Below are 10,514 nucleotides of genomic sequence, written 5' to 3'. Positions count from 1 at the left end.
TATTGTAATTTCATTATTTTTTATGTTTTCGCTCCAAAATTTCCTGCGATAGCGTCACGCGGGTGGACCCCTCCCCTCCCGCTGCCGTCACTTTACAACCTACAACCGGATCAAACCGGTTCCATTCTCTCGATCCTCCGGTTCTCCCAGATAAGAGCCCTCCCAACCCGAAACCGGTCTAGAGAGTTCCAGGTTGGGATAATCCACGTGTTGATTAATTAAACTCTTCGAGTAATGAGGTGGGTCACGCGGTGGGTGACGAAATCATAGCCCTGAAGTGGAATTAAAATAGGAGTGCTCTTCCGGTACAGTTATATACACAGTGAGATTACATGGAATTGCAGAGAAATTGCGAGATTCCGAGGCCCAAAATCTAGGGTTTTGTTTGGGATTGGCTTTTCTCTAAGCAAGTAAGTCTTCTAAGATTTTTCAATAATTTTAAAATTGGGATTTCGAATTTTTGACCTTTCGATTATTAAATTGGAATTTATTTGTGTGGTTGATTTCTAGGGTTTGTGAGATTTGGGGGTTTTGCTTGAGTTATGTTTTATTGCATGCAATTGTGATTTCGGTATGTTTAGGGTTTCTGGAATTCGAGATTGCTTCTGGGGTCGGAGAATTCTGATTGTGGTCTGTTTGGTTCCTGAGAAAAAAAGAGGAAATTTTTGGTTTGCAACTGTTAAGTCTTTGTTAATTGTATGTCCAGAATACTTCACCCAATTGAGTTTCATGATTGATACTGTGTCTGGAGTATCATTTTTTTAAAACGGGGTGTGTTCAGTATTGAATTTCTATAATAACTTGAGCAAATGGTGATTATTTAGAAGCTAATTATGAGTTAATATTTTGGAGATCATGTAATTAAAAGGAATAATTTGGTTGAGCGTAATGCAATTGTTCTGCTTAATTTATGGGAAACAACCAATGTAAAGCATAGAACTTTCAGTGTTTTTTTTATTTGTTTTTGAATTGCTAGATATTTATGGAGTGAGAGGAGAAAGTGAATTTTAATCTTTTCTTTTGTTGAAGTGTGTAAAGTGGTGAGGAAACGTCTCTTGCTTTGTTCAGCTTTACACTGGCTTCAGTTGGTTATGTTGTTGACAACTTGAAGTGAAAATAAGTTTAAACACGGGTTCGCTACATTCTACTTTTGTTTACTTTTCTCGTTGACGGTTGTATCTTTGTATACTGAGTTTTTGGGAGTTTTTCTAGCTTGCTAATTTGAAGGGTTGCATTTTTTTCTCATCTTTTAAGCCAAGAGGCGTGCACATGTTGGCCCTGAAGATCACATATTAACTGAATTCTCAAGAAAGTGGTGGTCAATTTGTTGGTACCTTATTTTTCTTCACCACCCCTTGTGGTTTTGTTTGTGGCTGCATGTTTTGATTCTCATTTTGTACTTCGTTATATGTAGAACTAAGATTTGGTCTCCGTATAAGGAAATTTGAGGCATGCAGCCAAAATCTGAAGCTGAAAATCGACTACATCCTCGTACCATCCCACCAAGCAGTGTTTATTCGGAACCATGGTGGCAGAGTGTTGGATATAATCCCATCTCCCCAACTGGAACTGGGAGGAATGCATCCAACTCATCTTCGTTAGAATGCCCAAATGGTCGGTCAGAGTCTAATGATGATCAATCTTTGTCCAATGATGAGGCAAATAAAGATGATGATGATACTGCCAAAGATTCACATATTACATCTCCAAGATCAGGTAGCACTTCCTATTATATCTGGGAATTTGGTATGATGCTTTTCCCCCCTCTTAGTTGGATTCAGTTTTTAATATTTTATTTCAACTTCAGCTGGAAATTATAGGCAAGACCACCACAATGTAAAGCATGCTGGATCCAGTGTACCCACAGTGCGTGATGATTGCCTTGCGCAACCACCACAGCTTGAACTTGTTGGTCACTCTATTGTAAGTTCATATTACTTTCTTAATGATTTTTTGCTGCAAAACTAGTCCGACTCTGATGATAGTCATCAAAAATTGGATTCTGTAATGTTGAAGTTCAGGTACTCGTACTTGCATATTTTTGGAATGTAAGAGTCTAGCTTTTATGCATTTGTTTGTAGGCTTGTGCTTCAAATCCTTATCAGGATCCGTATTATGGTGGAATGATGGCAGCTTATGGACATCCACCTTTGGTATGTTAAACAGTAATATCCTTGTGTGCAATACCATCTTACATGTCATGTTGGATTTGTGTGTTTTTATTTTCTGTGCAATGACCTAATGGTTCCGTAACTTCAGTTTATGCAGATGTTATACTTACCTTACTGACTCCAACAGTCTGTATTTCTAAATGTATTTAAGCATTTACTGACAGTTCATTTTCTTCAGTTGTTTTTCAATTCTATGACATTATTTATTTATTTATTTTTCCTGATCTGACTGGTTTACTAAAACTATAGGATTATTCTGTTTTTTCTTTATTGTTTTGCAGTCGTATTCTTCTTAATGTTTTTCTCCATACTATTCGGTGGCTAATGTGCATCCTCAGAGTTGGACGTCCTATAATGGGTTAGCTAGGAATTGGTGGAATGTTATAAGATTATAGAATTTCAACAAATTGGATGGGGACAATGGAGATAATGAAATAATCTTATCTATTGAGTCTATGGAGAGAAAATCCCAAGACTAATCACAAATCCTACAATAGAACTTTTTTATTTAAAGAAAACTACCTATGATAATGCTAGAATCCATAAAATTGTAAAATATACAAGTTTTAAAAAAGTCAATCTAAAAGTTCATGTTGACTGTTGTTATCAATCAATTTATTTTGGATCTTGGGAGTATTGAATACTTTTGTATTCTCAGAGTTTCTTACCATTGAGGCAGACTGTGTTTCTAGAAGTCTGGGAATTCAGTTTGAAGACTACCAAGAAAGCTATCTTCTGTAAAGTATCAGAGCAAATCAGATATTGGATAGTTTTCTTTTGGTTTTTTAGAAGTACTGAATGTCTTTGTTTTCTTATGAGTCTCCTTCCTCGTAATTAGACCAAGTATGTCTACGATTCTGTGAAGACAATAAAGAAAGTTGTCTTCTGTAATGCAAATTAGTTTTGGATTAACAAAAGTGTTGTTGAAGGGCTTGGTGCCTTGATATGTCCTCGTGCATTTTATCTTGTGTCGTCTCATCTGTGTTATTCTATATAACTCTAATTTCTCGAAGTCTGAGTTTGGGTGAGGGACTTCCAAGCCTCAAGGGATTTAGGCTAAGTGAGGAAGAAACACACTACAAAACATTAGGAATGAAGGATTAGAAATGCACTCCATGATCATTGAAAAGGTATGCAGGAGGGATTTGCAAATGACTCCTTCCAAGTAGTCATTTGTAAATCCCTCCTACATACCTTTGCAATGATCATGGAGTGCATTTCTATTGCCTCCTATCAACATTTTGTGGTCTATTCCTTACTAACTTGACCTCAAACCCTAGGAATTTGGAAGTCTCTCTCCCAAACTTAGCCAAAATTTGCAGCAGTCCTAAATCTTTTTTTTTTTCCTGATTTTCTTTTATGTCTAAATCTTTCGCCATCTAAAGCCTACCACAATCTTGGTTAGAAGCCCACTTTGTGTTGTCTTGCATCATGGTGGTAGTGGTGAAAAACAGATTAGTTATAACATTGAACCCGTTCAAATTACGTTTCTTGGGTATGATATCGATTTAATCTTGGTGCATTTGGAAGTTTATGTAGTAGTAAATCTTATGATATGTAAATGTGTGAGACTGTTAAATGCTGTTTCAACTGGTCAGGGTTATCCTCCTTTTCTTGGAATGCCGCATGCTAGAATGCCATTGCCTCTTGAGATGGCACAGGAGCCTGTGTATGTAAATGCAAAACAATACCAAGGTATTCTCAGGCGAAGACAGGCACGTGCAAAAGCAGAACTTGAAAGGAAGCTAATAAAAGTCAGGAAGGTAGAACCCATACACAAGTATTTGTACTATAAATATGTTATATTTCATATAGATGTACTGTATATATGCTTCATGTGCCTGTGAACCGTATCTCTCACTTTTGGTAAGACATTTATTGGGCCTGTTCTCTTTGGTTATAGAAAATATTGACTTTTACATAATCACAATTCAATTGAAGCTTTGTGATTGTTTGAAAAGAGCTTTGAGAATTGTCTGAGTGCTCACTTTTGTGCATAACACTAAAGCTTACATAGTTGTATAATGTGTGGTCTTTGGTATACCTCCATAACAGGAACAACTTATATGACTTGTGCACTGTCCAGTCTCTATTGCGTCAATGAACTTATTTGGCTGTCTACTCTATTTCTTTCCATCAAAAGATTTGCATGCTCCTTAAAGTTTATGCATTAGTGTCGTTGTAATTGAGTTTTTCATAAGGTAAATTAGATAAATATGCCTACCTGAATATGGCTATGCAATGTCGTGAAGTATGCGTAGAGGGATGCATTGTACACCTGCACTCTGCCAATGGAAGTATGTGCTTGCTTAGGATATACATTTATGGTTTGCCATGTGAAGTACATGTCGTTACTATGGAGCTTTCAATTGCTGTGTTACCCATATTTGGTATCAGTTTGTAAAAGCAACTCAAATTGTTAGTGTTTGTGTTTCTATGTAATATGAATAGCTTGCAAGCATATAAACTTTTGGTAAATTGTTCTTTAATTTCATTTTCTAAAGCCGTATCTTCATGAATCACGACATCAACATGCTATGAGAAGGGCGAGAGGTACTGGAGGACGTTTTGCAAAGAAACCTAATGGTGATACTTCAAACAGCACTGGACAAGAAAAGGGTACAAGTTCTGGTCCAGCCCACTCATCACAATCTGGCAGTTCATCAGGTTCAGAACCCTTTCCGTCAGATTCTGCCGAAACATGGAATTCCCCCAATAGTCAACGGGAAGCAAGAGGTTCCCAAGTGCACGATGCGTGTGTAGCTCACAATTATGCAAATGGTAGTGGCTGCTACCAGCCCCATGGTGGCCTGCAGGCTTCAATATATCCTTCATACTCGGGCAAGAGAGGGGAAGAAGGAGATTGTACAGGCCAGCAACGGGGAAGCATATCTTCGAACCAGGCCTCACAGAGGCGTCTTGCCATCCAGTGAACCGCTGGAGGCAGATGCTGTGGACTCTACCAGACACGGGGCGAGTCCCCCTTGGATCTCTTTGGCAATGTGTTTGTCAGGCGGCAATTCATTCTTGGCTGTGTTCTTGCGCTCGAGGCATAAATGTAGGGAAGGAGAGATATTGAAGGGTCATTTGGCGTCGGTGAAGTCCTTTTGACTCTTTCATTACGTCCCTTCCTACTTCTGCCTAATGTACAGAGTAGTTTTCAGTAATTCTAAGTACATACGAAAGACGGAAAGACGGAAATTTAAACGAGTCGTACTCTTGTTTAATGCATCAACCATCTTGTGTATTGTGTTTGTCACCTTCATTTTGAGATGTGCGGTTGGAAAGAGAATGGAATTTCAGTTGTTTTTCGGTTGTCGTCGATAACTGCTTGTTCTGTATACTTATGGCTGCCAGTGATTTTGAGTATTATTCCCCTGCATGATAATCCTATTTGGATCCATCTATCAGTTTCATAGGATGTGATTTGCAGATTTTCCAAACTGCATAGACGTCTCATCTTTTAGAAACTGAACTTTCCTTGACAGGTGTTTTGGAACTTTTTCAAGTTTTAAAGAGCGATATGCAGGTTGAATCCTGGTATCGTTATGAACCCGTTTGGTAACTATTTCGTTTTTACGTTGGATGTTTTGTTTTTGTGCTACAATTCTAGAAAAGTGTGTTGGGAAAACTAAAAATTAAAAATCTAAAGCAATTTTAAGCTTGCTTTCACTTTCAATTTTTTGTTTTATATTCATATAATCTCGCTTAATACCAGTTCCGTCCTTTACGCTGCATTATGTTGTAGTCCCAACAAAGCACATACGAAAAAGTGAAAACTAAAAACGAAAATACAAAACGGTCATCTGCTTAGTAAAAAATAATATTCTGAAAAGCCTAGTAATATTTGTGTATTACCCAGAGTAATAACCCGATAATTACAATCCAAGTAGTCATGTAGGAGCACACTACTAAACCTCACAAAATTTTTCACAGATTCTTAATCCAAGAACAATTCTGTAACTAATTGCTTTATTGTCTGATACACGGTTTTACACTCGAATTTAAAGGGAAGGGCAAAGAGAAGGCAGTGTGTTCTTTCGGGTATTGCATAGTTTATATGTCGTCGTGTTTTTGTTCATCTTTGTTGTCTAGGTTTTCTTCACTACTGTCTAGGTTTTCGTCATTGTTCTCTAGATTTTCACTTACTTCTGCATCGTACTGCACTGTGAAAGTTTCTGCATCGATGCCGTCAGGTGGTGTCATCTCTTCCTCTGTTGCATCGCTAGGCTCTGTCGCGTTGACCACAGTTTGCTGCTTCTCCATCATCCCAGAAAGCGCCAATCTTGGAGACCACTCGATAACATCATCGATAATGTTAGATACACGTTTCTGGTACCTGCAACAACGTAGAGTCAACCATTAGTATGATTCGCAACACCAAGAAGCAGAAAATAGAATCAGCATGTTAGCAGGCAGGCAGAGCATCTATGATTGCGTATTTAGCGTCCCAACAAAAGATTAAATATAAAGAAGAAAGGTCTTCAAATTATTGTGGATCTGAATGTTTCTAAATTTTACTCCTTCGGCGGAATCCGCCAGTGCCCCCTCCCCTCGATTACGGTTTATTTGGTCGGTTTAGAACTCACCTGGCTCTGGCAGCTTCATCAGGAGCATGGTGCCTCAGCAGCAATATGACCAGCACTGCAACTGCCGCATAGAAAACCCTTGTTGTCCACTTTGGTCGCTCCTCCTCATCCTTCTTGGGCCAGAAACGGAATAGTTCTCTCAAAGTAGCTTCCTCGGCAAGAATGTTTGGGAAAAACCAAACTCGCTTTCCCAGAACAATATATAGAACTCCAAATATTGTTCCCCTCACTGGAAATTAAAAAATCACAAAACAAAATTAAATGTTTATGTTCGACATGAAAGGGTGGCTGTGTTTGCATGCATATGTTTACAAAGAATGAGATATAAACCTAGAATCTACAGCCTGATATATATCTGTGTGTGTGTGTGTGTCAATTGCAAGGCATATTGCTGTCCACCACATCACTAACGAGCAAAATTGTCACTATATCCAGCACAGCAGTAAGTGTAATAACATAGTGACCATTTTGAATAGGGGTGGTATGAACATAATTCATACTCTAATATCCACATCAATGTAAACCAAAGACTTAAGAAAATGTAAAGTTCCTAATGATATTTTAAACTAAAAACAAATGACCAGAAGTTCAGAACTTACAAACTAGTAGAGAAAAAAAAAGTAGAAGGACCCCGAGACATGAGTAGAGTATTAGTAGCTTGCATCGATGTGGATATACAGGAAACAAGCATATTGCCAATGTAACCACCGGCCAGAAAAATGAAAGAAGTGTCTGCCAGAGAGGCCTTCGTTTTACAAAAGTCCATGCAAAGAAGGCATCATTCTCAGAAAATACTTGGTCCTGCAAATAACAATAAATCATTTACCAGATGTGGTGTGTGGTGGTTAGAAAATACATGAAGAGAAGAAAGCACACAGAAAGACAAGATTTAAGCATAAGTAAACCTACTAAAGGGACATTTCAAAACACCTTCGAGTAAGTCACCATTTCCTCCATAGTTTTCAATGTTTTATAAATATAAAATCAAGACATTGCAATCTAAAGTAAAAAGTACAAAAGGGTATGATAATATCACCACATGTAAACAGTACAAGTACAAAGTAAACATTAGAAGCGTAGCATGATCATAAAGAGTAGGAGTACATAGGCAATGCAGATATACTGAAACAGAAAAGCCGGATTTAGTCACCTTAAGTGGTTCCCAAGATGAAACGAAAAAACTAAAAGGCAGAGCTTGCATCTGCAAGGGCAGCAAGCTACTTGTACAAGAACAATTAAGAGGTTAGCTTACCGGAAAGATCTCCAAATGTGCAGGCCATGTAGACAACTTTCTCTTCCCAGGACGAAGAGTTTTCACCACACGATCACAGCGCACCAGAAGATTCTTTCTCAGTAAAGCATCAGCAATATCTTCAGCTTCTAGATTTCTATCTGATTCTAGAGTATCTTTAACATCAGGATGATTTCTTAAAAAGCTTACAAAATCCTTTCCCCTGAAATATTCCACACGTGTCTCCTGTAGAACAGCCCACCTAGACACCAAATCCTTATTGTCTCTCACCTTCTCAGCAAACAACTGGAACACAGTCTTTCTGGGTAGCTTGTTTCTGAATGAAAATCACATGGTAATCAGCACACAGTGAAAATATAGACAGGCTATAGCAACAGAAACCAGTTGGCCAAAACCTATCTTTCCTAAGAAACAATTTCCAAAACAAAATTGGACAAAGATAATAATCAAGCCGAGGAGCTATATCCAAAAGAAACAATAACTTTCTCGTCACTGATTACTAATTACCTAAGGTTGATATAATCAAGTGATAAAGAGAAGTACATTATAAGCAGTCGTGCACACTAACAAATTAAATTCATTTTAAGTATCACCATGTAGGCAACACCATCTAATTCTACAATGCAGAATATTCCAAAATCTCAATATCTGAGCTATGTATGGATTTGTTTGGAATTGGTCTGAGGCTGCTGACTCTGGAATTGAAGTTTGCATGCTATAGAGAGACTAAAATCATGCAAGAAAACTTAAATTCACAACAGAGCATAACAGAAACACAAAGTTATCATCTGGTTGAAGTTATTCAGTACTATCACAGATTCACAGTCTCCAGTATTTACAGTATCGAAGAAAATATACGGAATCCCTAAGTCCATAAATTTGTTATCTCCACTTACAATGCAATCCAATGATAAGACACATAGTCTGCATTCAAAAAATTTCATTTTGGATAGAAAAAACAAGGATACTACACTCAGGAGATATTGACTACAAATGGAGGTCTACTGTAAATTGCTTAGGGCTCGCTTGATAACCATTGGTTTTTGGTTTTCACTTTTTGTGCTTGGGATATGGAGTAAGTATATGGTGGAAAGGAAAGACGAAAAAGAGTGGAGAAATGACTGATGGAGAGATGTAGAAGGAATCCATAAGGAAGGGTACACAAAGGAAAACTAAAAACTAAAGACTATTTCAAAAATATTTCAAGTAGCTTTTAGTTCACAGGTTTTGTTTTTATTCATTCTTCTTTGTTTTTTACCCTCCCTCCCACCATTCTTCTTAATCCCTTCTTAATACTTTTCCCATATCTCAGCACAAAAAGTGAAAACTAAATACCAAAAACCAAAAACCAAAACCAAATGGTCACCAAACAGGCCCTTAACTTATAGTGAAGATGTAGTGATAAAGAAAGCACTTAGTAAGAGTTTCTCTTCAAGAACAGTCCTAGAATTAGCACCCCATCTATGATTTCTTTTCATTGCTCACACAACATAGGTAAAACAATTCCAATTTCGTCATGCAAGTAAAAAAATGTGATCATCGAACATTTTCTGATCCACTTGCAGTGCCCCCTTACGCTTTATCGCTTTCTGTTTTCTTTTGCTCTGAAGAATGTCTTTCCTTTTTTAGGCTAAACCAGATTGCTAATACCAATATCCCTGCCTCTCTACTAGGTTAAAGATGCCCAATAACAGAAATAAGGACATAACAAATCGCTCCAATCTCAAAAGCTCTACCATGAACAACAAAATGATCCAACGTTCCACAGATACCCTTGCACCCTGAAGTAAATTCAATATTATTAAAGCAAAAACCCAGCACCAGTGAAGATTTTCTTCAAATGGGTAATCAGTATCCCAATTTTATGCCCTTATAATCCTTAGTTAACATTCCTAAATAATGAGACACATTGTATTCAAAACTTTTACTAGTTCCTTCCCTCTCCTACCCAATTGAGCAAGCAATAAAATTTAATAAATAAATAAATTTTATTTAAAAAAAAAAAAAGGCAGTGCTTTTCACAATACATAACTGCGGAGAATACAAATCAATTGGCAATTTTCGAAATTTCATTTCCCAGATATAAACAAAATTCAAAATTAAAATGCCCAATTTCATATATGTGAAACCCTAGATCAGGGATGAGAGAGAAAGAACAAACCCTAGGAGGGGTATCAGAGTTGGAATCTCTGCCGCCGTTTTGAATGGCGTTTGATGACCTTCGCACCCTTTTCTTCTCTGCCCCTCCTGCTTTCTTCATTTCTCCACTGCCTTTCTCTCTCTCTCTCTCTCTGTTTTGTTTTGAAATGTATATAACAACAAATGAAAAATAAAAATAAAAATATAATTACTTTACACAATTTACTTTGGGTTGAGTTCTTTTGTAGAGAAATATTTAATTTTTCCACCAAATAGAAGGAAGAAAATGTAAAAGCCATGTGTATTTTTTTTTTTTTTTTTTAGAGTTTTTACGAAAAGAGTTTGACATTATTCATTCTTAAT

The 10,514-nt window shown here is 37.2% G+C and overlaps 1 protein-coding gene and 1 non-coding gene across 7 annotated transcripts; one reads left to right on the top strand and one right to left on the bottom strand.

Moving 5' to 3' along the window:
• Positions 1-253: 253 nt before the first annotated feature.
• On the top strand, positions 254-5,498 carry LOC103963815 (nuclear transcription factor Y subunit A-1). Of its 6 annotated transcripts, none has more exons than XM_048590215.1 (8): positions 254-410; positions 1,030-1,132; positions 1,255-1,330; positions 1,440-1,716; positions 1,808-1,923; positions 2,082-2,153; positions 3,770-3,934; positions 4,676-5,498. In XM_048590215.1, exons 4-8 carry the CDS (start codon positions 1,452-1,454, stop codon positions 5,102-5,104), a joined length of 1,047 nt encoding a protein of 348 aa, XP_048446172.1. In that variant the 5' UTR covers positions 254-410; positions 1,030-1,132; positions 1,255-1,330; positions 1,440-1,451; the 3' UTR covers positions 5,105-5,498. The 6 variants fall into 6 exon arrangements, with proteins under 6 accessions (XP_048446172.1, XP_048446171.1, XP_048446173.1 ...); XM_048590214.1 differs by having other exon boundaries at positions 1,415-1,716; XM_048590216.1 differs by lacking the exon at positions 1,030-1,132.
• Positions 5,499-5,963: 465 nt separating this feature from the next.
• LOC103935641 lies at positions 5,964-10,307 on the bottom strand. The gene is made up of 5 exons (XR_007260430.1): positions 10,174-10,307; positions 8,013-8,328; positions 7,360-7,561; positions 6,761-6,989; positions 5,964-6,510 (listed from the first exon to the last, which is right to left on the bottom strand). It is a non-coding gene; the product is annotated as an uncharacterized LOC103935641 (transcript).
• Between the last annotated feature and the right edge of the window lie 207 nt (positions 10,308-10,514).

Source organism: the organism of the source record quoted next, unplaced genomic scaffold (genome assembly GCF_019419815.1).
Source record: "Pyrus x bretschneideri cultivar Hongxiangsu unplaced genomic scaffold, Pyrus_bretschneideri_v1 Contig31, whole genome shotgun sequence".
NCBI lineage: Eukaryota > Viridiplantae > Streptophyta > Magnoliopsida > Rosales > Rosaceae > Pyrus > Pyrus x bretschneideri.
Note: the sequence above shows the minus strand (reverse complement) of the source record. Positions and strands in the feature narration are given on the sequence as shown.

Bases quoted from the DNA above. Each gene is read 5' to 3' on its own strand.
- LOC103963815 (XM_048590218.1), top strand. From the start codon at position 1,452: ATGCAGCCAAAATCTGAAGCTGAAAATCGACTACATCCTCGTACCATC. The intron at 1,717-1,807 runs GTAGCACTTCCT...TTTCAACTTCAG, and splicing joins TATTACATCTCCAAGATCAG to CTGGAAATTATAGGCAAGAC. The intron at 1,924-2,081 runs GTAAGTTCATAT...ATTTGTTTGTAG, and splicing joins AACTTGTTGGTCACTCTATT to GCTTGTGCTTCAAATCCTTA.